At 36.1% G+C, this 16,118-nt stretch overlaps 1 protein-coding gene across 2 annotated transcripts in view; it reads right to left on the bottom strand.

The window, feature by feature from the left end:
- ATAD2B (ATPase family AAA domain containing 2B) overlaps positions 1-16,118 on the bottom strand; it is an 86,868-nt gene that overhangs the window by 34,633 nt on the left and 36,117 nt on the right. For both annotated transcript variants that reach the window (XM_083349184.1, XM_083349185.1), the window contains exons 14-17: positions 15,528-15,687; positions 14,787-14,877; positions 6,151-6,462; positions 3,022-3,154 (exon numbers count right to left, since the gene is read on the bottom strand). In XM_083349184.1, the coding sequence (XP_083205310.1) occupies positions 3,022-3,154; positions 6,151-6,462; positions 14,787-14,877; positions 15,528-15,687 (696 nt within the window). The remainder of the gene's footprint in view (positions 1-3,021; positions 3,155-6,150; positions 6,463-14,786; positions 14,878-15,527; positions 15,688-16,118) is intronic.

Below are 16,118 nucleotides of genomic sequence, written 5' to 3'. Positions count from 1 at the left end.
AATAAGCAAAAATGACTAATTCCACATAAAAGACTTGTTCCAGCTGTATTATACCCTCTCTGCCGCAGGCCAATACAACTATCATAATAACAACTACTGAGGAATAGTCCTGAATTATTTTATGCTATTTTACTTTATACTTTATTCTGTTTTAAACTGGAAATTCATTTAAGCAATGACAAACTGTAATGATTATAATGAACAAAAACAAATTCAGTTCTAACACATATACAGAACAATTTAAACAACCTATATATTTTCTGCTGTAAAACTTTAAATGTAAAGTTTTTTTGAACAGTCTTTTTGCTTATATTATAGGGATGTGTTAAATATTAAAAGAGTTTTACAACACTTAATCCAACACAAAATATTACACCTTTTTGAATAATTAAAGCAACCATGTCTCTTGCAAAGCTCTTCTGGGTGTTCTGGAAGATGCTGTTATGCCCACTTCAATTTGCTTTCTGCCTAGTGAAATTTACAATCATGTTGTTCCTCTAGAAAAATTACCCTAAAAGGTTTCCTTGAAACACTACAAAATTTTTACAGAATCAAAAGTCAAATTAAACTTTATTGCAGATGAAGACCAGCATATTTACTAGAAAGGTGATATCAAAGACTTTAAGTACTTCATGAGGCTGCTGGATTAGGTAGTGATGGGATTCAAACATGTGAACAACCGGTTTTCTGTGTGGATGCCGCTTCTGGAAGTCTATTCTGGGCCTGGGCAACAAAAAATTAGCTACTGGTTCTTCTGAAGTGGTGCGAACTGGTTGAATCCCACCACTGGGATTAAGTCATCCGATAGCCTGGTGTCAGGTATTATCAGCACATCAATACATTGATGACATTCAGTTGTATATCTGGATACTCAGAAGATTAAGTTGCCGTATTTTTCCATGTATAAGACGCTATTTTTTCCTGCAAACATCCTGTTCAAAAATCAGGTGTGTCTTATACAAGTGCAGAGTCTTACACATGGAAAAATCATGGTAACCTCCGCAGCCCAGGGCATGTCTGTGTGGGTTCTTTACATGCCGCTGCCATGCCACCTGGTACAGGTGTCAAGCCCTGTGGGCTTGCAAGATTTTTGGATGGTGGCATCCGGAGGCAGTGGATGGGACCAGCAGCATGGATGGCAGTGACAGCCCTTTCCCTCCCTCGTACCTGTATGCTGGCCGGGGAGCCTGTGAAACGCAGCTGCGAGGCCGTCCTGCTCGCTAATAGAGGCCAGCCAAACTTCCGGATCGGCGCAGAGAAACGGTGGGAAGTTTAAAACCTGCCTTCGCTTCCCTTGCCTTGCTGTCATGCCGGTTTGTTTACCAGGGCTGGAAGGCTGCTGCTGTGAACTGACTATGCATGCTCATCATGCTGGATGCTGGTTAGGTGGGTGGGAGGTGAGGGCGACCGGGAGGAGTCTATTTAGAGCGCTGGGAGGCGGTTGCTTCCAGCGCTGACTTTGCTTGCTGTAAGCTTGGAACTCGCATGCCAGAGCATCTTATACAAGGGTGCGTTTTATACATGGAAAAATACAGTAAGCTAAAAGGTTCTAGTGTAGAGGTCTGCATGGGAGGAACGGGCTTAAGCTCAACTCTGAAAAGATGGAGTGGCTGTGGATGTCTGGACCACAAGTCTGGATATATTCCATTTTTAGACCTGAACAAGAGTGTACATTTTGGGGGGAGGGGTTTAAAACTGGTACACAATTTGGTGGGTCTTCTCGAATTAACAGTTGCTACTCAAGGGTTAGATGGCAGCAATGGCCAGGAAAACTTTTCTGCAAATTTCTAGTGTATCAATTATCCCGTCAGAAGCAGGAGATATAATCTTCCACATTTGCATTTGGACTATAACAATGCACTCTACATGGGGCTGTCCTTGAAGACCATTCAGAATCTGTAGCTGGTCCAGAAGGCAGCAGCACAGACCATTAAAGGCATGTCCATATAACACCTTCATTTTGTGAGTAACAATAGTTATAAGCAGGCTTTTGAGTGCAGCTCAAGGTGCTAGTTATTATCTACAAAACAGTACATAATATAGGGCCTGGGGAACCATCCGTTTTCCATAGCTCTTGTCCACCCTAAATTATCTGGCACAGTTGGCATGGTAAGGGTCCCATCAATTAAACTGTATCATCTGAAGTGTATCTTATCTGCCATAGCACCTGATTCTGGAACAATATCCTCCCAGAGGTTTGTATATCCATCATACTAACCTTATTTAAACAAGCCCTTAAAACCTGGCTATTCCCTCAGGCCTTGGGCTGGAAAGGATGACAGATCTCTTGTGAAATGATTAGCTTATAGGAATTCATGTTATTTTTCTCTAAGCATTTGTTTTTTGTATTGTTTGTACAGTACTTTGTACACTACCCAGAGTCATTATTGGAGTTGTTCCCCTCCAAAATAAGACCAGGTCTTATATTAATTTTTGCTCCAAAAGACGCATTAGGGCTATTTTCTGGTTAGGGTTTATTTTGGGGAAAATACGGTACTAAATGCATCTGTCTGGCAGATGATGTTAATTGGGGCTTATTTTGGGGGTGGGGGCTTATATTATGAGCATCCTGAAAAATCGTGCTAGGGCTTATTTTCCAGTTAGGTCTTATCTTTGGGGAAACGTGATATATTAAAATAAACAAAATATGATGCAAGGCATAGTTTACTTAATTTCACTTATTTACCACAGCAATGGTATTTATAAAATAACATTTAACTTCAAATTGTGAGTCCATATTATCACCACACATAAATTCTTTCTATTATAAATGCATTGGTTTACTATATTTAAAAATATACTTTTCCACAAAGTCATCAAATATCTATCAAGAACCATTGTTTGTACTGTTTGGTTCTTAAGAGGCTAATGTCAAGATCTGATATATGAAAAAAATGGTTAGACATCTCAATTTTTACATTAAAATAATGTTGTACATAATGTGCTAATATGCTTACTTGGCACTGCAAGAGATGTGTTGGTTAATTTTTGATGAATACAGTACCAGAATTATTAACTTACATTGTATAATGAAGGTAAGGTTTATGTACAGCAGCCGGTAATTGTTTCTTTGGTGATCCTGGCTGGCAACTAGTTTCAAATATTGATGAAACATTTTCATCTTCACTATCATCCAAAATTAAATTTGGTGCATCTGTTTAATTAAAATAAAGTTTTGATTAATAAATAATATTGATCCCCTTGGAAGTATTAAAAACAATAATTTTCCAACACAGATTAAAATGCACAAATTTTTCACATAGAAAAATTTAAAAAATCTAGCCCAACATATTCAAATATTTAATCAGCTTAAAATTCTTTCAATCCTGTTACAGAATTGATATTCTCAGTTATCAACACAATTCTTTAGGAGTTATCATTCTGCTTAGAGACAGTGATGAAAAGTAAAAGGAAATAAAATAATTTTGTATCAGCTACCTAAAAACCTCCTAACAGTCTTCATCAAAAAATTACCAGAATACAAATTCCAAATAGTCTCAACACTTTCTGACCTTGAGGACAAAATTACAAACAAAATCCAAACCCGTGTGTTTTAGATATCATTCGTGCAATTTCTGCATTCTTATACAAGGGGAAAGCTAAGGCACCTTTTGAATTTCTGAAAATGTCAAATTGCCAAGCACAGTCTAAACATTGCTAAACAAACTTGGGGTAAATCTGTAATTTAAAGAGAACAATAAGAAACACAGAACAAACTATGTTGGAATTTTCCTTTTTTTAAAGCAAACTAAAGATTTTTTCCTAATATTTAGCACTTCTCTCAAGTTCATACAAGGAATTGTTTAATTTCAATGCCTTATCTGTCATTCTTTAGAATAATTAAGAACAGATAACACATATTTTTGTCCACTCAAATTTGTTTGGCTAAATACACTCTGATTTATTGATCCAAAAAAGTATTATAACTTTGCATTTGCAAGACTTTCCCCTGCATTACATTAAGGTAGAGCTTCGCTCTGAATGATACTCTCCCCGCAATATTTTCCAATAAAAGTTAATAGTCGCACTTATACAGAAATGATACTCATTGCCAATTATCACACTTTATTCATTTCTCTTGAGGACAGATCACAGCAATCTCTGAAAATCAATAATAGTCACCAATCAAATCAAAAAATATGTAACTGATTACAGGCAGTCCTCAACTTATGACTGTTAAAAATTACAATGGACCTCCATGGGGCTAGTTACAACATGGATTTGAAGTTATGATGACTGCTCTCTCACCACAATTACACAATTGCATTTTGAGTGCTTGGAAATCAGTCCACATTTATGGCCATTTGCAGTGTCCTACTGCAATTTAAGTTTTTTTGCTAGAAACATGCATTTACTTCTGGCAAAAAAGGCCCAATGCGGATAATGGATTTGCTCAATGACCATGGTGATCCACTTAATGACTGTTGCAAGGCAAGTCATAAAATTGGGCGAAATCACACGGTGATCCACTTAATAACCAGCATGACATCCAGACTCAATTATGGTCATAAGCTGGGGACTATCTGTATTTGCTGTATTTATTTATTTATTGGGTTTATGCCCTGCTGCAGTCAATCACCTCTTGGTGGCTTATAATAAAATGACAATTTAAAGATTTAAATTCTGACATATATGAGAATAAGAGGAAGAAATATGGTACAATAAATTAAGTCAGCAAACTCATGAAAATGCTTTCTGGAATAATTCACTTTTTAATCGTTTCTAAAAGGCTAGAAAGGAGAGAATATGGTTTGACAGATTGCTTGAGATTGTGTTCTCCTTCTCTTCTTGGCCCTCCCCTATTGTCAGGATGACTCAGCTGCCAATCAAACTACAGTTGCCAATCAAATTGCAGCACTGGGCAGGAGGGCAGCAAGATGGCTGCCAGGAAGTTCCGCTACCACAGGCCTCATTAGGAAGAAACTGGGTAAACAGAACCCAAATTCAGGAGTCAAAGTAAAGAAGCAAACTAAAAGATGAGAAGAGGCTACAAAAACGAGGCAGCAGCTGAGAAAACTGGGGGGGGGAGAAGGGGGGACAGAAAGAGCTGGCATGAGGTGAAAGGTCTTCATATCTTTTCCTTCAGATGGAATAAAGACTCAGAAGAGGAGGAGCAAAGGAGCAAAGAAGGACAGTCAGAAATAAGCAAGCAAAGATAAAAAAATAAAGACTTTGACAGAACAGAAATAGCAAACAGAAACTAAAATAAAAAGACAGACTGAACTCTATAGAAAGAAATGTCTAAGTGTCTAAGAGTTGTCTTGGACAATTCTGCAGAAATATACTGGGAATAAGACAATAGAAATATGGAAATCGGTCACGAACAAATATACAACGGATATAGAATAGAAAGGTATGAAAATATAGTGAAATTTGACTTTGAAGAAAATAGTGTAGATAAACAGCTTAGAAATACTAGTTCAAATAGAAAATCATTTCATTATTAAGATTCATTTCTGCACTAGTCAAAGGCATCGATTTACAATGTTCCTTTTTTATTCGTAAGCTTTCCTTTTGTAAAATAAAAATTTCTTTCCATCCATTGAAGGAAAATACAAAAACCCAATTAATTTCCAGCGTTTTGTGTTTGTTGAGTCTGGGTCAGTTTGATTATTAGTGATTAAAAAATAAAGAGGGAGCCAGATTGGTCTTCAGTGGGTTTTCTAAGGCAGAGGTCCCCAACCTTTTGGGCACCAGGGACCGGTTACGTGGAGAGAGGTTTTTCCGCAGACTGGAGAGTGTGTGGCTTTGTATGCAACAGTGCTACAACAGAGAAGCAGCAGCACCTAGCTGGAACTTCAAGGACCAATCGTAACCACCACTTGTTCAACGTCATTGTAACTTCAAACGTTTTCTGAATGAGTGGTCATTAACTGTGGATTACCTATACTTTCTTTTTTCTCAAAGCAAGTTTCTGAACGTTTTGTTTTTATAATGGTTTCTCAATGTTTTCCCCAAAGTCATCCCCTTGGCTCCCTAAATTCAGAGAGCAAAGAACTCTCTTAAATTATTTCAGATATGCCCATTTTTTTTCCTGCCATCAGCTTATTTTTATTCGCTTCTACCATCCTATCACTTAAAAAAAATCAATCTTAGGCTTCTACAGGAACTAAGGGACTGCTATAAAATGGATTAAAAACACAAAAATACCTTCTCTTTTGTCACCCTGACTGAATTCAGCATGAGGAAATACTTTATGTAAAACAGCCAGAATTTCGTTGAAGGTTCTTTCCAACAATGGTCTTATGATGGGAGACAAAGCATGCCCTGATGATGTTACAGCACGTTGAGAAGCAGGCACGATATTCTGCATTGCATGATAGAAGTCTTGTGCACTGAGAACTATTGAAGAAACATCAAGCTGCAATTTTTGACTGCTCGCATAGATCTGAGGATAGCGCCGTCGCAGGGCAATCAAGGCAGCTTCAGTACAAAGTGCTTTTATGTCAGCGCCACAGTATCCTAAGGCATGAAAATAAAACATACAGTGGTTCTATTAAGTAGTATCGATATTTTGTGCATGTCAAGCACGTCCGTAAAGCTGAATGTGAGCAGCAATATTCTACTGGATTCATACTGCACTGAGCAGTGTGTATAACTTAGATGATCAAAGAAAATAAATATTGAAATCATCTTTTAAACAAAGAATACTCAAGAACACATGTAAGATACCTGTGAGAGAAAATCTAGGAATCTATAAAAAAAGGAGAAATATACACATACAAATTAAAGTTAATATTAGTCTATAAATACATGAGTGGAATTGTATCCAACTAGCTAGCTAATAAAGCAGTAACTATGACAAAATGGATTCTCTTCCTATACCAAAATGTCTTTTGGGAAATGAGAACCAAAATAGATCAGGCAGGAAAGAATTTTAAAATTTTGTCACTTCACATACCATTGCACATATTATAGACAGACAGATTAATTTCAAGAAAGTATTTGGCAATGACATCTCCCCAGATTTAATTTTTTTAAAGAATCTTTTGCTTTGGGTTCACAGGGAAGAATTTCTAATTTTCTACATTGAAAGCTCAGTAACTAAACAAGGTGGTGAGTTCTGTCCCTCTGCTTCCATGGTAACTATTTAATGATCATCCTCTCCAAAAATCAAGGTGCAACCTCATTACTAAAGTGCAAGTTTCACAGATCATTCTCTGAACAGCTACAGTTAATGTGATCCTGCAAACCTTCACAAAAACTCAAAATGTTTAGATTGCTATATAATTTGGGCTGGAGCACCATGCAAGATTATTTTCCATTTTCTAAGAAGGTTTGAACAAAATTAAGTGGTTTGTAAACCTAACTCAATTTTATTTCCACTGGCTGAGAGCCAGAAACTGGGATTTTTCTGAGCAATGTTTCAATGTAGAGAAAAATCCCCATTTCAAAATCCATGTTCTTTCATAGTATTTGCTATCAATAAATGCCACAAAAATTTAATTTCTGTGCCTTATTAGCCTCAATTCTAGCTCTTGATAGAATTTTTAATTAGTTTATGGCTCATTTTCTCAATTTAATTATCAGGAGATCCAATCTAAAATTAAGTCCTATTTACTTTCCTTTTGGAACAAATTGCATTCCAATTTGTTTCCTTCTTTTAGGGCAACTCTTCAAGAAATTATACTGCCCAACAAAGTAACTGCAAGCTTTCAAACAAAAAATTAGATCCTTGTGTAATGAAATATGCAACACTTAAAATTTATATAACTTGGCTGCAATCATTGTACGGCTCAGTGCAGTATTTTACCATTCCTCTTCACTGACAATTGGTATCTTACAGAATGTAAGTACTTTTTAGTACTAGGCGCTAGTAAAAACTACCTAGATAATAAAGCTCCCCTTTGGAATATTTATACAAATAAAAGGTGGCTATTGTCAGCCACTGTCGTATCAGTTGTTTATCTGACCATCCATTGGCAATATTCTGTGTTTGGTGTAGTGTTCCTGGAAGCTGCTAAAATAGGATGTTTCTGGATGACTAAGCCCTCTAATTAAAACTCAAATGATGCAATGTTAAAACTCAGGGCTGGAACTATAGCTTACTAGGCAAAATACACTAGTTTACCAGGAAAAACAATGAAGTTATTTACCTGACTCTATAGTGGAAAGCAGAAATAGATTTATTTTTTATTTTAATCCCATTTATATCCCGCCCTTCTCCGAAGACTCAGGGCAGCTTACAATTTAAGCACAAACCAATGTGCTTAGCAATAGCCTTCATTCTATGTATATGCCTGCTTATTAGGGCTTTCGCCCCCCCCAGCGGCATTATTACAAAGTCAGCTTATTGCCCCCAACAATCTGGGTCCTCATTTTACCTACCTCGGAAGGATGGAAGGCTGAGTCAACCTTGAGCCTGGTGGGATGCGAACCTGCAGTAATTGCAGGCAGCTGGTGTTAAGGAGGCATTAGCCCACTTCTCCACCAAGGCTCCTTTAAGATACACTTCCCCCCACCCCACCCCAGAATGTTGAATTATCATTCTCATGGTTCTTTGTCATTGGTTAGCTAGTGGAGTTTGATAATTAAATTCAAGACTCCTATGAGGGTTTGTCTGTCTCTCTCTATCTATCTTTGTAGGCTATTCACTCAAAATGATTCTGGATGACACACAGAAGCATGAAATCAGTACAACAATCAAAACCATAAAAAGGAAAAGGCAACCAAACAGTCCAAGAGAAGAGGGTCAGGACTGTTTGGAACTCTTGAGAGGAAGCTGTTTCACTGGGCAGGTGTCATGACAGAGAAGGCATGCCTCCTACATATCTTCAGATTACATCACTTAATAAATGGAAACTGAAGCATGCGGACAATCAGTTCTTACAAAATGGGCAGATACAGGCCACAACCAACATCTTGAATTGCATTTGGAAAGCTACTGATAACCAGATCAGGTAACAGTGTTACATAGGCATAGCATATCATGGCCTAACTCCTTGGGCCACCATGTTGTAGACTAGCTGAAGTTTCCAGATAGTCTTCAAGAGCAGCCCTCTGTACACTGCATTGCAGTAATCCAGTCAAGAAATAACTAAGACATGAGATCATGCGAACAAGCACAAAAGTGCGAGCCCACGCATACACATACATACACGCCACACATAAACCCGATCTAGATATAAGTGCAATTGTAACACAAGTAGGACTTATCAAAGGTCTCTGGGCTGCAGCTGCCATCTGTTTCTCAGCCAGGAGCTGTGAGGTGTTTATTGAACCAATATATAAATGGTTAAAAATAAATCTTAAGCCTGCTCATAGCATAGTTGATTTTAAAGAACAAATAAGGCCAGCATACTGTGATATTCTTTGATTTACTCTTTCTATCTTGTAACAATCAGAAAGAAGAAACTTCAGGATAATGTTCTCAATAGTCTGATAATAGATTATGGGAGAATTGCTTTCCTGCAATGTGCCTAAACAATATTACGCCTAATAGTTTTGTATTATATATATATTGACAATATTCATATTTTAAGTTTTAATCTTTTATATTTTTATTCTGTGTTTAATTTTATTTTTCCATCTGCGTACACTGTTCAACAGTAAAATATCTTGTATGGTTTTTTCCTGCATTAAACATGGCATATAAAGCAAATTAATAATGCATTTGTGCAATGTGGAAATTCATTATATTTTGAAAAATATGGAATAATAAATAGAAAATAATTTCACCTGTAAAAAGATATGTAATGTTAAAGAGTATTAAATGAAGTATGATTTCAGGAAAGAACTGGCATGCAAGAGATTGACATGAGAGCTATAGCATGTTTTGTATTTACCAAATAGTATTTTGGAAGATGATCTTCTATAAAGTTCTATAATCTATAAAGTTATTTTACTTCAATATTTAAAAAGAATACAGCTTTTCACTTCAAAAATTTGTCTGAAGTAAAACAGTGCAGAAATGGAAGCTGAAGCTAATATAGCTTAATGTACTCATATCAAAATAAAAAACTATAATTATCCATCAGATGTTAGTCTTAAAGTGGGAGTAAAATAAGGAGTATCCAAGCTTTATGAGAAGACTACAAGCATCCTACACAGCACTGAATCAGTTAGCAAGTCCTCATAAGCAGCTGCCTTAGAATATACACATAAAATATAGAGAAAAGATACTAATGTGAAATAACATAATATAACTTCAGGTTCATCTGATAACCTTCGCTGTGAAATTCAAGAGAGGTTTCTGAATTTTAATAATATCTCTCATGAGGTAGCCTCTCAAAAATTAAATATTTTAATCACGGTACAGAATACGTAACAGCAAGCAATGAGTTAAACAGATGATGATGTAGTTAAAGATTGATGGAAGTAAGAGCCACATGGAAAGTTATAAATTCCCAAGTAAATAAAGTTCAGTTGTCAAATATCTTCTATAATTCAACTTTGTGCCCTATTTAATACATTATTTTCATTCATAATATATATTTAGATTGGAAGGAAGAGTGCAATAAGAAAATCAGGTTATCCAAAGACTGAAAGCTTAGATCACATAAACTAAGATATATCATGTCAAGATGTGGAATTAATATAAAGAAATATAAAGAAGTTGTAGATGAGGAGGTATCCGAAGCAGAACATCCAGATTCAGTCACAGTTTTGTTCCATACAGTATTAACCTTGTGAACTCTCAAGCTTCTTCCTTCCGTTATGTATTCAAGATGGACAATGATTAATATTTATGTTACTTATATGTAGGGGTGTGTGTCTACACGTTGTATATAGTGTATTTAAATGTGTGTTATGTATGTGTACACTTTGAGAACAAGCAACTAAATTTCATTTTTAATGTATGCCATGTGCCCACAGCAAAAAATGACAATAAAGGTTATCTATCTGTCTGTCTGTCTATCTAAGCGTTCTTGGAAAGTCGAATAAATAAAGTAAGTAAGTGATAAAAACAGTGAAATTTGTTACCAGATGGAAACAGAAGGGGAGGAAAAGTCTCAAATTTTAGTTCAAATCACAAACTGTACATTACAGAAGCAATTGCAAACTGGAACAACTAAAATGCCCGAAGAATGAACACTTCAATTTTTAAGAGCAGATTTTAATACTGCCTTAACTGGCTTATTAGAAAAATATGGGATATAAGCGGATATCAAATGTATCTGATAAATAACATAAAATAACCACAGATTGGAAGAAAATTTTGACTGAGGAGTCCTCATGAATATGCAAGTACCGTATTTTCCGGCATATAAGACGACTGGGCGTATAAGACGACCCCCTACATTTCCTGTTAAATTATAGGCTTTGGGCTATACTCGCCGTATAAGACACCCTTCTTCCAAAGCACACCAAATAAAAATTAAAAAACATCAGATTTGATTTTAATATGGTAATTTTAATTCAAATGCTTATGACATACAGGTACTTAGTAGGAAAACTGTCACTTATAAACATAAGGCTGTTTGTCATCAAACATGTAAACATAAAACAGTGCAAGTGGATTAAACTATAATAATAATAATAATAATAATAATAATAATAATAATAATAATAATAATAATAAAGTTGGAAGGGACCTTGGAGGTCATCTAGTCCAACCCCCTGCTCAGGCAGGAAACCTATACCATTTCAGACAAATGGCTGTCCAGTCTCTTCTTAAAAATTTCCAGTGTTGGAGCATTCACCACTTCTGGAGGCAGGTTGTTCCACTGGTTAATTGTTCTAACTGTCAGGAAGTTTCTCCTTAGTTCTAGGTTGCTTCTCTCCTTGACTAGTTTCCATCCATTGCTTCTTGTCCTGCTTTCAGGTGCTTTGGAGAATAGCTTGGCTCCCTCTTCTTTGTGGCAGCCCCTGAGATATTGGATCACTGCTATCATGTCACCCCTCACCCTTCTCTTTGTTAAACTACACATACCCAATTCCAGCAACCGTTTCCTATTTTCCTAATTCACTTTTTCACTTTTCCTAATTCACTCTAAAGCTTTCCCTGCACAGAGCCTTAAGTAACACAAGCTGCCTGCAATTAGTGCAGGTTTGCATCCCACCAGGCTCAAGGTTGACTCAGCCTTCCATCCTTCCAAGGTAGGTAAAATAAGGACTCAGATTGTTGGGAGCAATAAGCTGACTTTGTAATAATGCTGCTTGTGGGGTGTGTGTGAAAGCTCTAATAAGCAGGCATATACATAGAATGAAGGCTATTGTTAAGCACATTGATTTGTGCTTTAAATTGTAAGCCGCCCTGAGTCTTCGGAGAAGGGCGGGATATAAATGGGATTAAAAAAAAAAGACCAAATGGGAGATCCGCTCCCGGTTTTCCAGCCAGCCCGCCCAGTTCCTGAGTCAAATGTGTTCTTAGAGCTAAGCAGCTGCTCTGGCTGCGGCATTCCCCACCTGCCTTTCAAGTTGGGATAGACTACAACTGCTCTTCAACTTTAGAAGGAAAGACGCCCAGACCCCAGCCTGTAAAAAATCACAGACTGCAGCTTCTTCTCCAATTGGTCCCGCTTTCCCCGCGCAGATCAAATGGGAGATCAGCTCCAGGTTTTCCAGCCAGCCCTGTCCCTAAAGTTTCAGCACCCGGCGTAGAAGACGACCTCTGACTTTTGAGAAGATTTTCATGGGTTAAAAAGTCATCTTATATGCCGGGAACTACGGTAAATGTTTATAAATTACGTAAGTACCATTTGACGCAATCAGGGAGTTCTGTTAGTATGTAAAGTACTTGTGTGAGTTAAAAATTTTCAAATTTTCAAGAGCTGGAAACGTGGTTTTTATTTTATGATCTTACATTGTATCATCCTGACCTTATCAACTACTTCTATATCAATATTTTTTCTTCCCATCTCAAATTGTATAGAAACTTAGAAAATGTTACATTTCCATCTAAACCTGCATTTCAAACTGCAGAAAAATTTCTGTAGAGCTTCAAATTCTGGTTTCGTAAGACCTGAATGGCATAAGACACAGATAGATCACCAACTACTTTGATAATGCTTCTGGGTCCATTTTTTAAAAGATGACCCAATGAAGTATGCGTCCATTGTTTTTTGCCTTTTCTAGCCATTTTGCATTATATAGGTATTTCATGCAGGTTTGCATTCAGGTTTTCTTAAAACCCCACACAATTTCTATTAACATTTTGTTTTCCTTCCAACAGAATTTAGCCTGAAGAAGCCACTCGGTAATAACTAGGATTTGTGTACAGATTCTAAGATCAAAATAAAACATTAAAATGTTTAAACTAAGAACAAATCATTAGTGAAATCTATGATTATTAAGCATGTTACTTCTGCAAAATGCAGCCTTTTCTTCTTCATGATCCAAATCTTTCTTAGTGGCAATATCAAAAGCAAGCAAACTTTTCCCTCTAGAATTCCCCTCAAAGGCTGAATAATAGAAAGTGTTTATCAATGGCATCAAATAAAATACTAAGTAAACATGTGAGTTTAAAAGATGCACATAAATTTTTAAAATGCCGAATGGAGTATGTACTACAAGCTTTTAAAACAAAAAATGACTCATTTTTGTTAATGATGGAAACAATGTTATTCTTTTATTAGACTTGCACAATATTTGTGAGATTTAAAAATAAAAAGATTCCTCTATCTTCAAAGGAAAATTCAGAACAAACGCTCTGGAATTTTTTCTATTTTAGACTTAACAGATTTTCTTGCAAATCTAAGCAATCACCCACATTACATGGCATATTTTTATTAGATCCGTAAGAGAGGTCTTCACATTCATAAAATATCACTTTTCAACCTGAAATATTGGTCAACGAAGGACCCAAATTGTATTTTCTATCTGCTAAATGATTGTTGTAGAGTCACTAAAAGAATCTATATGAAATGGATTTGGCACATGCTTTCTTACACCAGACAAAGCTCAATTTGTCATTTGTTGGATAATTGTTTTCTTCTCACCAGAAGATGTTGGGGTCTTTGCAGATCAAAAGTGGAAGAATGCTGCTTCGGAGATAGATGTTCCTGTGGATGAAGAGGATAATTCGGATGTACAGTATATGTCTGAATGGACGGTGCTCAGTTTTAAAATGTTATTGTTCTGTTGGAGAGTTGAATGATCTGATGCCGCTGTTTTTTCAAAATTGAAGACTAACACAAGATTGACAGACAGAAGATGAGCATTGTTTTGAAGAGACTGTGTTTTTAGTGATGTATTTGCAATACTAAAGTATGTCTCTTAGCAATCTTATTCTGATGCTCTGTCTTTAGTAAGAAACAACTGCAACAGTTGCTAATGTAGTAAGATTTTTATTTTGTTCAGCAAATCTGCTATGCAGTATTTCATGTCTGGTGTTCCATAGTATGTTTTAGGTATGTATAGTGCCCAACTCAAGAGACAGTAAATCCTGTCCTATGCCAGTCATTCACTTAAGCTAATTATACTTTAGAATTTGGAGGATTATTAAGGTAGATGTTTTCTTAATTGCAAACCATATCATAAAAAAATATTGTAGGAAAGCAAGCATTTATCCCAATTTTATTTGTTGAATAATCACAGCTGATATTAATTCTTCCTTATAAAACTTTATCCTATTAGTTTTGGAGTTGTTTTGCATAGTCCTATGAAAGAACATGGATCATGCCAAGACTTTTCAAAATATATTAAGATTTGAGGTAATGACAGGAAACTTTGGCAAGTGGCATGAAAATAAATACATTTTCTAACATGAAATAACATGAACCTTCAAATATAAAATGGAAAAATTGATCACAATTAGAAATTTAATCAGAAAGCTTCGAACATTCTTGAATGTTCTTTCAGGAATGAAAACATAGAAAGCAAAATAATAAGATGGTACCACTCACCAACACATTTTTCAGCTAGTTCTCCTAAAAAATGATTGGACAGTTTTGGATTCCAGTCCCTGGTATGAATTTGTAAAATGTGCTTTCTTGCCTAATAGAGAAATAAAGAGATTTTTTAAACTTCATCACAAAACTATATCAAATACATCAGTCATGCAAATCATTTAGTATAGAAAAGTTACTGAACTAAAGAAGTATCATAATAAAGGACTGCTATTGGAATGTTTAGGGTAGAAATATCGATAACAAAACTGACCCTAATATATTTTTGTTCTAAAATCAGTTAAAGAAGTATGCATTATTGTCTTTTAATTATTTACTACTCTATATATTATAAATATAGCACTGTCAGTGTAGTAAATATAACTATAATGATTCAAAGGAAGATTTCAATAAACGTAATATAAAAATTGATGTTGTGAGCTATGCAGCAATACTTCGGTTGGTAAACAGTATGCTCACAATCAAAAAGCTTCTAGCATGGTTGTTTTGAATAAGTTTCAAGCTCATATTGGTATGAAGTGCATTATACTTGGTTTCAGGCAAAAGCTAACAATTCCACTGGGAATACTGAAGGGTCTAATATCTTGGATTGGGGTTGATATGATTTAACTACAACAATTTTCCACATGTAATAAGCATTATCTGAGACTATGAAGTTCTCATCATTTCAAAAATTAGCTTGGGATATAAAAGCACAAAAAACTATAAGACCACAAAGATAGCCTTTTATATGCCTACCTTTTGATCAGGCAAACTAAAAAGAAATTCCCTGTCAAAGCGACCTGGTCTCCTGAGTGCTGGATCTATAGAATCAAGTCTGTTTGTAGCACCAATGACAACTATTTCACCTCTGTTGTCCAATCCATCCATGAGTGCAAGTAATGTAGACACAATAGAGCTAAAACATATTACGATATAATTTTGTTTAGGGCAAAGCATTAATAGATACGTGCAGCATTTCAAATTTAACTTTAAGCAAACAATATTGAAGTGACAGGTACATATTGCCAAAACATAAGGTAAAGATACAAGATTTCCCCTGTTCAGTTACGTCCATCTCGAGGGGGTGACGCTCATCTCCGTTTCTTAGCTGAGGGAGCCGGCATTGTCCAAAGACACTTCCACGGTCACGTAGCCAGCAGGATTATATGCTGAGGAGCACAGAATGCTGTTACCTCCCCACTGAAGTGGTACCTATTTATCTACTTGCATTTGCATGCTTTCGAAATGCTAGGTGGCCAGGAGCTGGGGCAAGTAATGAGAGCTCATCCATTGCATGGCACTCAGGTCTGTCTCAGACTCAGTAAAGTAGTCCCATTTTCACTGCAC

Source organism: Vipera ursinii, assembly GCF_947247035.1.
Source record: "Vipera ursinii genome assembly, chromosome: 1".
In the NCBI taxonomy this organism is placed as follows: domain Eukaryota; kingdom Metazoa; phylum Chordata; class Lepidosauria; order Squamata; family Viperidae; genus Vipera; species Vipera ursinii.
This window is presented reverse-complemented; position numbering and strand designations above follow the sequence as displayed.